This window comes from Symsagittifera roscoffensis, chromosome 2, assembly GCF_963678635.1.
Source record: "Symsagittifera roscoffensis chromosome 2, txSymRosc1.1, whole genome shotgun sequence".
Classification (NCBI taxonomy): Eukaryota; Metazoa; Xenacoelomorpha; order Acoela; family Convolutidae; genus Symsagittifera; species Symsagittifera roscoffensis.
Window position 1 is genome coordinate 15,184,829 of NC_087063.1, and position 16,497 is coordinate 15,201,325.

Consider the following 16,497-nt stretch of genomic DNA (forward strand, 5'->3'; position numbering starts at 1 on the left):
TTTAAACTTTGACCTTCATTGGAAGTTTTTTTTTAATTTTACTCGAAAGTTACCGTGCCAATTCTCAGATTAAGTTTTCAGTCGAGAAATTCCATTTTAGGAATCTTTTCTGCTTTACCTACCGGCCACGAACTGCTTTAAGCAGAAAAAATTTCTGATTTCGAAAATTCAAGTGGCTAAACCGATGAAAATTTCAATTGAAAGAAGTGGTTGATCTAATTTTTCTTACAGAAGCGGTCACTCCGTAATTTGTAGTAAAGAAAGGTTGTCTCTGTGAAAATTCCAAAATCTCCATAATTCTTACCTTTCTTACTTATTTATTAGAGAACAACCAAGGTTTTGAGCAAAGTCCGAATTTTGAAATAACGCATTTCGTCCCGCATAAGTAAAAAATTCAAACATGTACATTCAATTTTATCTTTTTTGTACTTATGCTTTCAAAAAAAGTTAAAGAATATTAAAAAGCTTTAAGGGCATCTACTTTTCAAGTTCTATGCGTTCATTGACTCTTTTCCAAGTGTTTTTGTTTTTGGCTATGTTTGATTTCAATTGAAATTCATCTGCTAAAATTTAGATGAATTGGGCTCTTAAGAAAGCGTAAATGGCGCAAAACAAATAACGATTTCTAGTTTCAAAAGTGGATTTTAGTTTTTCGAATTTCCGACGGAATAGAAAATTTATCCATTGATCCAGTTTTGCTACATTGGGTTAATTTTTTATCGAAATATGTGAATTATAAGTTGCTTTTAAAATTCATTGAAAGTTGAAAAGTGTTCCAAAATTTTCAACCAATTAATCGTTCAGTTTCCTTGTTCTTTAGCTTTTCCAGTATTTTGTTGGCTATGTCATGGTTTCCTGTTTTGTTTAAATGGTTTCGGCTTATTTTTCTCATTTTGGGTAGTTTGAAAGCAAAAAATATATTGTTTGCTTGTGTCCGGAGTAATACGGCATAAGAAATTTTCGACTCAAGTGACGTCTACCGAAATATTTTTGGCTTAGTTGTCGCTCGATAATTGATTTTAAATGCTCATTTATTGCTGGTGAATGCGTTTTTCTCTCCGCATAAGTTTTATGGAAATTTCTTTTCAGAATCCGAATCACGACAGAAAGGGTTTTAATGAATACCTCATTCAACCCCCGTGCGAGCTTTTTTTGAGGTACCAAACTTACGTTTTTGTTCCTTTCGATAGTTGTCGGAACAATAATCAGACTCATCGTATTCTTTGCTGTGATAAGTGTGTTAAACTCAGATTACTGTTTGTCGAACTTATAGATTTTTATTTGAAGCATATTTAACCCATGAATCTCTGGAACAAATCACTGTAATCCCAGACGCGAGATTTTGTTTCAGATGCGACCTTCTTTCCGTACGATGAGCAAAGCTGTGATATCAAATTCGCGTCCCTGGCCTACAGCAGCAGTCGGCTGAGACTGGTACCGAAGACAGCCCATGCCGACTTCTCGGACGACTACTCGCGGAGTTCCGAGTGGGATGTGATCTCGTCTTCTCAAATCACCAACTCGGAGTTTTCGGAATTTGACAGGTTGTTTTGGCTCTCCTGTAAATATTGGCGCGTTAACTTGCGAAGTTCATGAACACGATCAAGTGCGGATTTAGGGGGGACACCCCCCTCTCAGGGATTCGACCCCCTGCCGACCCAAAGGGTCCCCCCTCTGTACTATTTTGACAAATTCGTGTTAGGCAACGGAACCTTAACACTTTCTAAAGGCGCCTTCGGCGCCAATATAAACTGATTTTGAGGGGGGAGAAAGTTTTCCAAAAAAAATGCCTTCAAATGCCTTTTTTCGGCCTGTTTTTTTTTTAATTTTGCCTGCGGCGCAGAAAATTTGGGGCGAGCCTTTTTAGTTTTTTGGGAGAGCGCGGAAAATCAATTTGGTCGACCTAAAACGCGATCACGTGAACTAAAATCTGAAAATCGGTATTGAATTTTGAGCCGTCGTTTTGAAATATTTTATGCTTGCACTCTTTTGCAAATATAAATTGTCGCTTAAAGAATGTTTCTTTGAGCGTTTAAAGCTTAGTATAAAATTTTTGGATATGAACTTAAACTTGCAGCTATTGCATTTTGATTCTGGTTTATTTTCAAATGAAAGATGAATTACTTCTTATTTTACAATGGATAGTTGTAATTCTACTGTAAAAAATTGATTAGATAGAAGGCAAGTGTTTTATATTAGACTAAGTAATGTGTTTTTATGAATCCGGAGCGTGATCTAAAGGTGAACAAACAGAGGCAGGTGAGGTTGAAAAGTCCCTGTTAATTATTAACATTAATCTTCCATTTTTTGGGGGGATTGATTTGAGAATAGTACATTTATTTGGCAGATACGTAATTAGAATGTATACAATTCTGTCTGATGTTTTCGCAGTCTGGGTTTTCGATGATTTTTAGCCAAGTCTATGTACAAAATGTTTCCATAATGTTGCAAGAGAAGTAATTAACGCTGCGAGTAGAGATCGGAACATCAAAAAAATAAGTTTTTTTTTCGGACAAGGCAGGTGAATAGTTCTAAGCCCGATCTCTTTAACTATCCCCCTCTCTCTAGGGTACCTATTTACGAATTGCCGCCCTTATAATGAAATCATTGAATGGTTAAGGATATGTAATTTTGGGTGACAGGATAAAGTATCCCATACGAAAGTATCCCATTACAAAATATCCCATACCAATATATCCCAATGAACACAATAGCTCATACCAATATAGCCCACGTCAATTAAAATATCCCATAGAGGATTAAAAATTAATTTATGATCCTCTGTTCCCCTTAGCTCTTTGGAATCATTACGACAACGCGGCGGCTGGTCTCATTCGAGCAACCAATGCAGTTGAAGGCTGGCATAACGGCGTTACGTCGCTTTTCCAGGGCAGCCACACCTCAATTCATATGTTTTTAGAAAAAATTCAGCTTGATTCTTACAACCAGAAGTTCAATATTCTGAAAGCCACCAGCCGTACCACCAATCAAGCCCGTAAAAAGTCCGTGAACTCAATGTAAAAGTCCGAATGATAACTAACTCTTATAAAAACTCAGATATAGTAAATTATGTTCAAGCTCTGGCACATTTAACACTATCCTAGATTTCATTTTTATCAAATTGTCGGCATAATTTTCTCAAATTGTCGGCATTTTGTTGCATTTAATTGATTTTACAGTTTTTGACTTAGAACGATGAAACTGATCTTAAAGCCTCCAAAATCCTTTAAACGGACTGTAGTGCCAATATGAAATTGTAAAGTGTGCAAAAAAAATTGTAGCGAGTGTGCAAAAAAGATTGTTAAGTTTCCGATCGCAGCTGACTAATTAATTTGTGCTGTATTCAGATGTTGCTAGTAAAATTGTCGATAGAATATTTCTGCAATTGATTTAAGGATATTTTAGTCAATTCTTAGGATTTTTTAATGCAACTCAGGAACATTTTTCATTTTCAAAAAATTCGTAATTTGGGATATCTACCTAACAATGGTAGGGGAGAGAGATTGTTAAAGAGATAACCTGCAGCGAGTTTTCGACCAATCAGAATGCAGCAAATTTCGAATTTACATACAACGCTCTAGTGCGAATTTACTGTTTTTATTTACAAGGGTGGAGATTCTAGTGTAGATACAATAGGGGGGGAGATTGTTAAGTAGATCCGTAATTTGTTTAGAAACGAGAAACACGACATTTTAACCATGAGGCTGAACATCAAGCGGAAGCCACTGTTCTACAGCGTCAATCTTGTCATGCCGATCACTCTTGTATTCGGAATATCACTGCTCACTTTCTTCATACCTTGTCACTGTCACGAGAAAATAGCACTAGGAACTACAGTTCTTCTAGCTCTCATTATGTTGCAGTTAATTGTGTCTGAAATAATACCTGTGAATTCTCGTAATCTACCTATGCTGGCGTTTTATCTTTTATTCGCGCAAATAATGATTTTCGTGTCGCTCTTGTTCTCGGTCATTTCGATGTCGGTGTTCTACCGTGGACCGAAGACTATAAAAATACCGGCCGGGCTGAAAAGAAAGATTTTCTTCGTGTGGCCTAAGTACTTGTGGCTAGATTTCTACCCTACACATTTTACAATTGACATCAACAGTGCGTTACATGGAGTGGCTTCAATAGTTACAGGTTATTCAATTGTTTGTTCCGACTATTTGAAAAATGCGGAAGAATTTTGTATCGGGTGTGTTTGTTGTGCCGACCATTTGAAAAATGGGGTTGAACTTTGTATTCGAGTGTTTTAGTTTTTTTTCGCGCAAAATCAGGTAACACAAACAATGATCAGACTGGGCTGAGTGATACATCATATTAAAGCCCTTATAGTCGTGATTCGCAAAGTTTTCCCAGTGTCGAGAAAAACTGGTTTAAAGTTTTTGATTTTTCGTCCTATTTCGAGCGAATAAAACGGGCGAGCAATCTTACTATTGCTTAAAAACTTACAATTGCTTAATGTAAACCGTAAAAACTTAGTTTTACTTGGGTAACGTTTGTTTACTTTCAGTATTTTGACGTCTTTTTGGAAGCAAAAGTTTCAAAATTTCAATTTTTTTTTTCCAGTGTCGAGAAAAGGTGCTCTGATTTTTTTCGTCTATTTTCGAGCGAGTACAACAAGTGAGCGAGCAAGCTTATTTATGCTCAATTTAGGCCGTTTACAATAGCTTATTCATGCTTCATTTTAGTTTTAATCGAGTCAATTTGAGAACTGATTTTTGAAAATTGATTTTTGATTTTTCAATGATTTTCTTTTTGTTTTTCCAGTTATTTTTCTTCAAAAACTGTTGTCCAGTTAGCCTGTTTTACTATGAATGACGAATATGCTTGTTTTAATTTTTTTGTCCTGATCTTTTTATCACACGACGCAGAAAAATCGACAGCAGTTGAGAGAAAAATTTAAGTGTTTTTTAAGACTACGGTCGGAACATTCTGTGCTACTTGCACAGTAACCGGCTATCCTTGTTTATGCTTAGTTTAGTTTCTTTTTACTTTAGTAAATTTAGTTTTTGTAGTTTGTTTGCGCCATATTGACCATCAAAAATTCCAAAATTATTCTTTGATTTTATTACGATTTTTTTTTTCGTTTTTCTAAGCATTTGACAGAAAAACTGTTTTCCAATTTACCTATTTTATTATGACTGTCGAATATGCCTAGTTCTAGAATGTTCTAGAAAAAACCTTTTTTGTATTTTTAATTGCAGAGGGTCTATGAAAGGCTATCCAGCCTGTCTAAGTATAGACCGTTTCTCTTATTTCCCCACATTCCAGTCTGAGTTATTTTGTTGAGCGAAGCTCTTTTTTGCGACTCAAGACCGTTTTTTTTGCGTCTTGAACCATCACGTAGTACCACTCTTGCAGCCGTTCAATTCTTTTACAGTTTGAATGATTTCAGTTATTGTTTACATCTTACTCTTGCATTTACACCTGTTTCAAATGCAGTCGTCTAGGAAAAAATAGAACAAAAAATGAAAATAGTTTTAGATTTTAATTTTTTTTTCTGAAATAAATGTGGAATTCTGTGCTATTTGAACAGCAATCAGTTATTATTGTTCTAGGTTGGTGGGTTGTTTTTTGATTTTGTTGATTGTTCGCTTTTCGAATCCATTTGCCAAATGGAGAGCAAATTATGCTCTCTAATGAAAATTGGAATTAGCGCCAAAAATAGTGCTTGACTTCAATTATCGCAAATTGATTTTTTTGAAGAAATCATAGCGGATCACTCAAATTATATATCGATTTGGTCTCCCAAAATGGGTTATTTTGATGAAAACTTGTCAATCTTGAAAGTTTCTTGAAATCAAAAAGCTGAAAAGTATTGATATGTATACTGTTCAATGAATAAATATAGATTTTCTGTATTTCAAAGAACAAATACAGAAAATAAGTCCGTTTTTCTGTGTGTGAGACGATTAACCCTTTTCAAACTCTCTGTTCGCTATTTTGCTTTTGTTTCTTGGAAATGAACTTTTTGATTCCTACATTCCTACGAAAAAATGGCAGAAATTTAACAATTTTTTGTTTTGTTTTGTCGCAAGGGTGATTGAGGCCGGAACAGAGTCTAGTACTTGTACGTAAACGAAAATAACCGGTTATTCTGGTTAATTTTTTTGAAATAAATAGAAGCATTAATTCGAGCTTTAAGCCTTCATTGAAAGCACTTTGGTTCTGACGGGATCAGAGAATGTGTTAGTCGATTTTGTCTGGCTAGCTGGCAGTACTTGTGCTTAAAAGACTGTGCCGAGAAAGCTCTGGACATCTACTTGACACATCGATTGAATATTTTTGAACTACTTTTTTAATGACTAAAAAGGTCTCAACTGGTAAAAATGTGAGGGGCAACCAGGTTGATACTTAAGGTGGTATTCCAAAAATGTTTTGTGATGATCTTAACTACATGGCTTGACCTTGAATACCCTATAGTTTAGCTTTTTTACCTCAAATAAAATCGATGTTTTTTTTACTTAAAATTTTTAACTTATTACCCAAATTTGATTTTTTTAGATTTCAACAGCCATGTGAACAAAAGAGGTGATTTTACCACTGTCGAGTATGACCATCTGTGCAATGATCAAAAGCAAGAATGTGATCAACACTCGACTATTATCAGAAATGGGTCAGTGAAAATGAAAAGTTCCAAGAAAGACAACGAAGATATGCTTTCTTCGGTTGAAGATGTGAAAAAATACAAGCAATCATTGAGGAAATTATGTGGCAACGATTGGCAACTTGCTGCTGATGCGATTGGATGTGTGAACTATATTTGCAATAGGACCAAAAGAGATGTTATGAAACAAGCAGTGAGTATGGAAACACTTCTTTTTCTTGTGATTACTTGAATAATATAAATGCACTTTTGGGGGCCACCCTTGTCTGAATGGTTAACCACAGATTGCGCTTTAATTATGTATCTAATGTTGACATTGTAGAAAAAAGCGAAGGCTGGCAATTATTCTCACAAACACCTAATCCCATATATTATTTTCTTGGAAATTTGATATCACATACTAGATAAGTGACAGTAAAAGGGTGCTGTTTTTTCCGTAAAAATTTCGTTCAAATGTAGGGCAAATTAGTAATGGTAAATTGACTACGCGTTGTTTTTTATGGAAAACCAGTTCTTATAACTTATTGAATTTTGCCATAGAGTCAAAGTGCTTGATTTGATCTATAGAATATGTACATAATTTAATTCTCAGTTTGAATGAATTTTTAAGAGACGATGAACGTAATTTAGACTCTTATATAGGTCGCGATGAGTTTTTTCAGAAAGTCTTAAAATTTGTTCAAGCTCAAATATACTTTTTCGCGGTTTGACTTTTGATTTCTTGTGCAGTTCAAGTCATTTCATGTATCGAACAGCAAAACGTAAAGGAGAAAAACGTGATCGACTTTAGTTTCGATAGTGGAATTTAGTTTTCAGATTTCCCAGGGAAGTAAAATTGTAACTTATTGAGATTCTGTTTTCTCAAATTGGGTTAATTTTATCAAAAATTTTGTCAATCATAAAATGTTTTAGAAATCCGAAGAGCTGTTAGGTCATCTTTTATTTTTTTTTTAAATTGGAGAATTGAAATTTTTAAAAAGTCAGTCTTTTTGTCTTATTTATTTCGTGTATTGACTCTTTCAACTTTCTGTTGTCTATGTGTAAGAAATTAACAGGCAGGCAGTTACCGTTATTTTTCTTCTTCCGAAATGTTTTCGCCGAATTCTTTTTCTTTGTTCTTTTTGACAAGCCATTCGTTCATTTGAATTACTAACCTTTATCACCATTTGTAAGCGGATTTTCGGTCAATTTTTGTGAACAGCAGTTCCGAAATTAACTATACCTTTGTATGGTTTTTTAGTTCGATTGCCTAATAAGCTCGTTACTGGGAGGCACCGGTGCCAATAAAAGCTTGAGTGGTTGTCTTATGATATTTGAGAAAACGATCCACCAAAATAGTCAATTTTTTTAACCTTGTTTTGGGCAGCGCCATAATTTTTTCTGCTCCTTTTGGTCATTTTTTTAGATATGCCGCAAGTAAGTCTAATCTCTCTAGTTATTTGATTTTTTCTCAAAAATGTATTTTTTTTGCTAGAATGAGTTTAAACGAGGAAAATAAGTAGCCTACAGAGTGCTTAGCTCAGGTGGCGTCACTCATGATGGAGGGACCGACTGTTTACACCAAGAACTTAAGTGAGCGTTAGTGTTATACTACGACTATTCTTTTTCTAACCTAAGTCGCAAATATTGTTGCCCCCTTTTGGAGCACCTTTACGGCTTATTGATAGCATGTGATTTGAGATTCTAATAGTAATAAATTAACTTAGTTGATGTATTTTAAATTCATCAAATGAACCGAAAAAAGTTTTTGAGACTAATGGAGCAGTGGTTACAAGCTATTTTTAATGAAGCCTACGGGAGATATATGAAGCTGTGATTAATGTAATTGATGAAGTGTTTTTCAAGGCATGTGTTTTTTCCAGGTTTTTTTGTGTATGTTCTTAAAACTTCGTAGCTCTTGCCTTTTTCTTATGTTTAAAGTACATATTTGAGTGCTCTGCGAGTTTTTACGAGGAATATGAACCAAGCGTTTTGATTCGAAGCTAGCCTATGATTTCGCTATTCAGTTATAAATTTGCCAATTTACCTCGCAGATTGCGGGACCTTTATAGCTGTGTTTTTCAAACCGCAGATTCTTTGCCGTTAAAATAAACAGACAAGTTTTGATTATTTTTTCGCGCCAGTATACAAAGAGCTATTGCTCGAAAGAATGCATTCATGAATGAGGGTTAATTGGATTTCTAATTCGCTAGCAAAGTTTTGAAGTCGTCATTCACAAATTGTTTTTCTGTTGCCTTATCCCCTGTGGAATATTCAGTTGGCGTTGCGATTGATACAAAATTACATGAATAAATGAATCAATTCATGTACTGGCAGGCTCTAATTGGATCTTGCCTCTTGATATGAAACGACAAACGACTGAAGATTAATCCTAATATATGGTACACAAAAAGTGCTTTTGTTCAGATATAAAAACAGGATTTTAAATTGTTTGATTATTAATCGGTTTCTTTGAAAACAATTTACCCGTTAAAAAGGTAAAAGCCATATCGATTTAGACTGATCTCTGGCTCTTAACAATTTTATCGCTGTCTTTTGAACAAGATAATGCTGCCTCAAGCATCTACTACAACTTCAATTGATTCATGGTATTTTGTACTTCTTTAATGGAGTCAAAAATACTGCATTATCTGACATTTCACTTGGGTTATAAATCCTCCTATAAAAGGAACAGGCTGAAATAATCAATATTTCCTCACCAAGAGAACAGTAAATTTGGATGTTGATAGATACCATATTAAGTGTCAATGAACGAAGTGATTTATCACTTATTTGCGTCTTGTTTTTTTTTCGCTCGAACTCTTACTTTAAGGAAAAACTCTTTATGTTCAAATTTTATTTGTCGCAGTTTTTTTCAAGTTCAGCTCAAATTATTTGGCTGAATGAAAGGCAAAGTAGCCAGATATTTTTTTCTTTGAAATTCAGATGTAGTTTTTTCAAAAAACAAGTCAGTTTTTTTTCTATTTCCTTATATTCATTGACTCTTTTCCAACTGCATTTTGGCTGTTTAAATAATGAAGCTAATTTTTCCTATAAGGACGAATAAAATACCGTCGTTCTGTTTCAGGTTGAACTAGAATGGAAGTTTATTGCCTTGATTGTGGACCGGCTCTTGTTTCTCGTGTATATCTTCACAATATTCTTCACTCTCTCATCGGTGCTTGCTTGGAGGCTGATGTTTGCACCGCCCTCGCTAGTATTTGGAGACTAGAAGAAAAAAATAAAACAGTGTGAACCATGAAAAGATTAAACCTTCAATGCTAATTTTTTGTTCATAAAATCATTGATACTGCTGCTCGTAGTTTTATCAATTTATTATATTTTTGTGCGCAATGTTTTCGAATTAAAGTGCAGTTAGTTGATTAGGTTTATCGTAGCTTCCGACTGTGAAAACAGTGCTTGTAAAACGGAAACGCTTATTCAAATTTAAATGAACTACGTGATTTTTAACACAAGAGAGGTTAATATCCTTTGATTACTCAATTCAGAGAAAGGGTAAAATTTACAATCACGCGTCTGTTTGCAGACGGGGACCGAACGAACAGTAGGTTCGCCATTATTCCTTTTTTTTGTAGGAAGGAACTGAGATGGAATTGAACTGTGAGGGATTTGTATAGTTCTTACCAAAAAGAGGCTTGTAAAGAAAACTCAAGAGGAGTTTTCGTCGTTTGCTATTTTAATTTTTTTTCAGATCACAATGCCTCAGAACGAGCACATTGAGTTGCATCGCAAAAGGTATGGGCGTCAGTTAGACTACGAGGAAAGAACTCGCAAGAAGGAGAGTCGTCAGGTCCGCGTGCTTGCCAAGAAGTCACAGACTCTACGTAAGAACAAGGCCAAGATATTCCACAAACAGAGATTCAATGAGAAAGTTCAAATGAAGAAAACTATCCGTCAACATGAGGAAAAATTATCGAAAAAGAAGGCAGAAAAACCGGCAAAAGAAGGGGCTGTTCCGGGTTATTTGATGGACAGGGAAAATACTAACACGGCTAAGGTTTTGAGTAACACTTTGAAACAGAAGCGAAAGGAAAAGGCGGGAAAATGGGATGTTCCGATTCCCAAGGTGAGAGCCCAAGGAGAAGACGAAGTGTTCAGGGTCCTGAAATCTGGTAAGCGAAGGAAGAAGGAATGGAAAAGAATGGTTACCAAGGTTACGTTTGTGGGCGAAAACTTCACAAGAAAACCTCCGAAGTTTGAACGTTTTGTCCGTCCAATGGGTCTTCGTTTCAAAAAAGCGCACGTTACTCATCCTGAATTGAAAGCGACGTTTTGTTTGCCAATCATTGGCGTAAAAAAGAACCCAGGAAGTAAAATGTATACTACATTAGGTGTTGTGACGAAGGGAACAGTTCTAGAAGTGAATGTAAGTGAGCTTGGTTTGGTTACTCAAGGTGGAAAAGTTGTCTGGGGGAAGTATGCGCAAGTAACGAACAATCCAGAAAATGACGGATGCATAAACGCAGTTCTTTTAGTTTGATTTGTTTTTCGTCCTACTTGACATTAATGGAGTTCGTTCCGTGATCGGAAGATGGGAGAATAATTTTGACAAGATGACTCATTTTGGTGCTTTGAGACTATTTCGTTGAGTAGTTTGTGGAAATATTAGAGAAATTCAATTTTGGCCTTCACACGGTTTTTGTCGTGAAAGCAATGGCCATGAAAGGGCGAGAACATAATTTAAGCAGTATTTTTCTAGGTATCATGGTAATTGCATACTTATGATGTCACGAAGCAACAATTTTGGAACACAATCGCGTATCTTTGAATGTGCATCGTTTAGACATGCCGCGTTAGCTTATTTGAATAGTTCACACTTTTTCCCGTAATTAGGAAGCGTTTTTGAATTTTTTTTGGAAGCATTTTTGGAAAATTTTCGTCTTTTCTAAAAAACTACCTTGCGAAATCTGAAATTAAGGGTTTAATGTAAGGAACAGTTGGCGATAGTTTTCGTCCTCAACCTGCGACGCCCTAATTTTTTCATGAAAAAGTCTTGTCCGTATGAAAATTTATTTACTTAAATGTTCACCGTTTTTCCAATTTTAGCAAATTTCCCTTTTCGATAACTGCCTTGCCGCATCTGAGAATGCTCGGTGATTATAGGTTCAATCGAAACAACATCCTGTGGGAGTCTCCCGTGTAATTGCAACAACGTTTTTTTTCGTAGACAATTTTTTATGACCTAGTAAAATAAAATTTTTGAGGTTTCTGTCGTTTTTTGGAAATTGTTTGCCAAACAATGCCCCGGCAATTATAATGTTAAGGGTTCAAATCAAAGATTTTAATAAAGTTATCTTTTCTCCATAAACGTTTTAATCATAATATTTGGGAGAAAAACAGGCATGGTTTAGGAAAAGTCTATTTCCGACATTTTGATCGTTTGTTTAAAATTTTTTCAACTTCTTGAAAAGTACCCTGTCAAATCTGATGTTAAGTTTAGTTTGATAATTGGAAAGTAGGCTCTCCCTACATGAGTTAGTTATAACTTATTTCAGTAGAAACCACTAAGAGTAAGAGTTACTGAAATATTGATTTCTATGCCTTGCATCACGTATCAGCACATTAATTTGCACAGCTATTAGAACTTTATAGGTCGAAATTTTATTATGGCAGCATCTGGGATTGAGGGTTTAGTTTAAGGAACAGGTTGCGAAAATTGTTGTGCAGAAGCTGCGACTCATTATTTTTTCATGAAAAAAGTCGTGTCCTAAAGAAAACTTTCTTTTTCCGAGGTGTACACCGTTTTTGGCAATTTTAGCAAGTTTCATTTTTTCGAAAACTACCCTGCCAAATCTGAGATATAGAAATAAATCGAAAACACTGGTTTTGGGAATCTTTGTTGTATAATTGGCCCTGTGATTATAGATTCAATCGAAACATCATCTTCTAAGAATCTTCCCTGTAGACGCAGCAAGGATTTTTTTTCGTAGAAAAACTACTATGTCTAAAGAAAAGTTTTTGAGGTTTCTATCGGTTTTTGGAAAGTTTTTGCCAAATAATGACCCAAAAATTCAAAGGTTAATGGTTGAATTGAATGATTTTGTTGAAGCCATCTCTGCATTAGCGATTTTAAACATTTTTTTTTTAGAAAAGCAGGTGTGGTTTAGGAAAAGTGCATTGCCGAATTTTTGATGTTTGAATTTTTTTCCACTTCTTGAAAACTAACCCTTCAAATTTAATATTGAGTTCAGTTTGAAAATTGGAAAGTAGGCTCTCACCTACAAGGGCGTGTTAAATCGTATTTCAGTTGAAATGACTAAGAATAAGAATTAAAAAGTTTTCTGAAAATTTGAAATATATGATTTGCATCCCATATCAGTACAACTATTTCTGCAAAAATTGTTAGAATTTTGCAGCTGAAAGTTTTATCATGACAGCATCTGAGATTGAGGTTTTAGTTTTTAAGAAAAAGCTAAACTTTCGTGCTGAGTTGCGAGAATTTTTGTGCTGAAGCTGCGACTCTTTAATTTTTCATGAAAAAAGTCGTGTTCTAAAGAAAACTTTCTTTTTCTGAGGTGTACTTGAATTGGAAAAATTAGTTTTCGGAATCTTTCTTGTATAAGTGGCTCCGTGATTATAGGTTCAATCCGAAGAACATCTTCCCTGTAGATGCAACAACGACTTTTTTTCGTAGAAAGACTATTATGACTAAGGAAAAAACTCTTTTGCGGTTTCTATCCTTGTTAGGAACGTTTTTGGCAAAAATGCCCCGTTATTTTGAAGGTTGATGGTTCAATTGAAAGACTTCGTTGAAGCCATTTTCTCTGCATAATCGGTTGACACTTATTTTGTTGTAGAAAAGCAATTTTTGAGGTTTCAATTGTCTTTTTTATTTGTTTCCTCAAAATTGCCCCGACAATTCGAAGGGAATTGATTCAACCGAAAGGTTAAGTTATAGATATTTCCTCTCCAGAAACGGTCACGCCCTTTTTTGAAGAAAGCAGGTATGATTTGGGAAAAGTCCTTTTCCGAAATTTTCATTTTGTTTGAAATTTTTTCCATTTCTTGAAAAGCTACCTGTCAATTCTGACATTGAGTTCAATTTAAAAAACTGAAAGCTGGTTTTCATCAACCTGAGCTTCTGTTACCTTTTTTCAGTAGAAATCACTGAGAATAAAGGGTAAGACTGGTGTTTGAAATTTTGAATTATATGCATTGCATCCCGTATCCTTACAACAAATTTTATGACCGCGTATTTTTTTGCGGCTCAACAGTTGTTCAATCAGATTTTTTTGCCATACTTGTCGCTCGGTAATATACTTTTTCAAGTAATTTAATCAAGCAGTTTTTTCGACTTCATTTTTCCAATTCTTGTTAAGCAATGTTTCTGTTGTATCGCAAGTGTTGCGAAGCTCCGCTTTGCCTCTGTGCGTAATTTCAATTTCATTAGCTAGAAGAATGACCAATCACGCTTTTTGAGAATTGAAGTTCAATTGGCGCGTAAATTTGAAGGACTTCTTGTTCGATTTTTTCGAAATTTCTATCGGAATAAAAATGTAGAGACGTAAAATAAAAATGTATAAATTAATAATGTTTCATTTTTCGCATAACGACTTTTCAAGTTCAGTTTATTTCTTTCGGTAAAAGAATGGCAAACTCCAGTATCGAACAGCCGAGGTGTAATGGTCACCAAAAGCGCGGTTGACTTCTAGTTTCGATAGTGGATTATAATCTTCAGATATCGGCAGAATAAGATTTTTACTTATTGATCCAGTTTTCTCTCAAAAAGTGTCAGTCATACGTTGTTATAGAAATTCAAAGAGCCTTAAAGCATTCATTTTTTCTTTGAAATTCGAAAGGAGATTTTTTCAAAATAGCATGCCTTTTTTTCTGATGTTTGCGATCCTTTACTCTACTCCAACTGTCTGTTGGCTATGTTCTAATGATCCTGTTTTTTTTAAATGGTTTATTTTTTGCAGACAAGTGTTTCTCGTAAAAGATTCATGAAAACCAAAGAGCTTTCAGGTATATGTATTGTTTGTTTGAAGTTCGAAATTTGAAAGTTTTTAAAATTTGTCTCCTTGAGTTCATTAACATTTTCCTGTTGTTTTTCCGAGGAACTAAAGATAAATTATTGACCTGTTTCGAAAGTGGGATAGTTTTATCGAAAAAGTCAATTTAAAGAGACTAAAAGCTGAGAGCTTTAAGATGATGTAATGTTTTCTATGAAACGCGACAGTTTTTCTTGTTTTTTTTTATATCTTTGATATCATTTATATTTTAAGCTGTCTTTTGGCTATTTTTCATTTAAATCGCTACTCGGAACGAGCTATCAAAATTATCTAATTCGTATATGTTCAATTTCAAGTGTTTAGAATGCACTTTGTTTTCAACCCAGCTCCCAAATAAAAGTGTTCGTTTAGTGTCAGAAAGCAAAGTGTGTTGACTGATTTGTGTAAGCCGGAGCGGTGTGTATAAAAACCGACTATAACTAGACCGGAGTTGGGAAAACTTACAGTAGGTGGATCTGGGTAAGAATTTTTTGGCGTTGGGTGAAAGTGGAAAGCAAGTGACTTTGGAAGTTAGGGTTTTTACAATGACTTCAGACGAAAGTTGAGGCTTCCTTGAGATATTGAAATTTAAAGAGGATACAGTGACAGATGAATGAAAGAGTGTCAGTTTCTTCTTTTAAAAAGCTTGAAATTGATTGACGTACTTGACGAGGGGGTGGAGGGTCTATATGGACGAGCATGTAGGGGGTGGATGTGGAATGAGTTATTTGATTGATTGGAACAGTGTGGGAAGATGAAGACAGAGGTTAACAGACTATGGTTGTTTTTCTTGTGCTGGTGGACATTGGAAATCATGAGCTGTGCTGCCTGTTATTAACCCAGGGCTTTGAGTTACCTGCAAGTTATTTATTGGGGTTTTAATTAAGGCCCGTGACCAAACTGAAGTGACAAAGGTCAAAATGGGGCAAATTGAAGCTTAGTAGGTAAAAAGAGCGTTTTTTCAACATTGAATCTAAGATTCTAGTAACGCATTGCAACCTGCGTCCTATCATGCGGGTTTTGATTGAACTGTGCACTGGAAAAAAAGTTGGATCAGAAGTAACGTGTAACTTTCTGAATTTTTTTTTAAAGTGGACATTTACGTGAAAATCATTTTTGCAAGATGAAAAAGCGTCACTGCTCCTTTAGATCAGGCAAAGGCTATCGAATAAAAAGTGGAAGCTGCTAAAGGTGATGCAAATAATCATTGAGTATGCATGATGTTTCATCTACGTCAGTGTCTGGGTAAAACGAATGGAAATCATCAGTTGATGCGAAGCTTTTTAGCGATGGGCAGAGAAGTTGAAAAGGGTTGATGCGCTGCGTAGCCCTGGTGATGTTCTTGATTTAATATTTTATGAGGTGATGTTGGTGCCGAAATTAAGGGTGACTTGTCGACCAAATGCGAATTACTCGGTCGTTAAACTAGACCTCAGGGAGAGTGGTACCATACCTTAGTTCGAGTGTGCGATGATACTCTTTATCAAATGCTCGAAAAAATAAGCATGACGAGGATAGTGCTTTAGGCAAAACAATTTATTGATGACTTGATTGTTTTCTGGCTGAAAGCAGTTGTGACTGTGGTTTTTGTGAGTTGCTCTGTCGAAAGGTGTAAATAATAAAGTTCACAATTAAGTTCTTATTATAAGGCTTTAATAATGGCGCTGAGTAATGATATATATGATGTTGATAGTTTGTTGTCCCTTTCGGACTTGGGCTGAAGGAAGGTAATGTTTCTTTCCATATTTGGGGTTTATTTTTTCAGACAGTGGAAGATTAGAGGAAATGTCAAGTAAAGTGGATAATTTGAAGGCTATCTGAACCGAGTGCGCTTGGGTGCTTGCTCTGCGTGATTACTTGCTTGATTGGTTGAGGGGGGAAATGAGGTTGATCAAA

General features: G+C 35.2%; 3 protein-coding genes across 4 annotated transcripts in view; all 3 read left to right on the forward strand.

Annotated features, from left to right (window-relative positions):
• Positions 1-10,053, forward strand: part of LOC134839306 (neuronal acetylcholine receptor subunit beta-4-like) — a 32,331-nt gene extending 22,278 nt beyond the window's left edge. The window contains exons 4-7 of the mRNA XM_063854809.1: positions 1,352-1,544; positions 3,674-4,140; positions 6,508-6,803; positions 9,678-10,053. Of these exons, the coding sequence (XP_063710879.1) occupies positions 1,352-1,544; positions 3,674-4,140; positions 6,508-6,803; positions 9,678-9,821 (1,100 nt within the window). The 3' untranslated portion in view covers positions 9,822-10,053. The remainder of the gene's footprint in view (positions 1-1,351; positions 1,545-3,673; positions 4,141-6,507; positions 6,804-9,677) is intronic.
• The window catches only part of LOC134839307 (protein arginine N-methyltransferase 1-like), a 90,860-nt gene that overhangs the window by 52,739 nt on the left and 21,624 nt on the right, over positions 1-16,497 (forward strand). The window lies entirely within an intron of this gene.
• LOC134839308 (ribosome biogenesis protein NSA2 homolog) lies at positions 10,297-11,241 on the forward strand. The gene has a single exon (XM_063854812.1). The coding sequence runs from the start codon at positions 10,308-10,310 to the stop codon at positions 11,088-11,090; it is 783 nt and encodes a 260-aa protein (XP_063710882.1). The 5' UTR covers positions 10,297-10,307; the 3' UTR covers positions 11,091-11,241.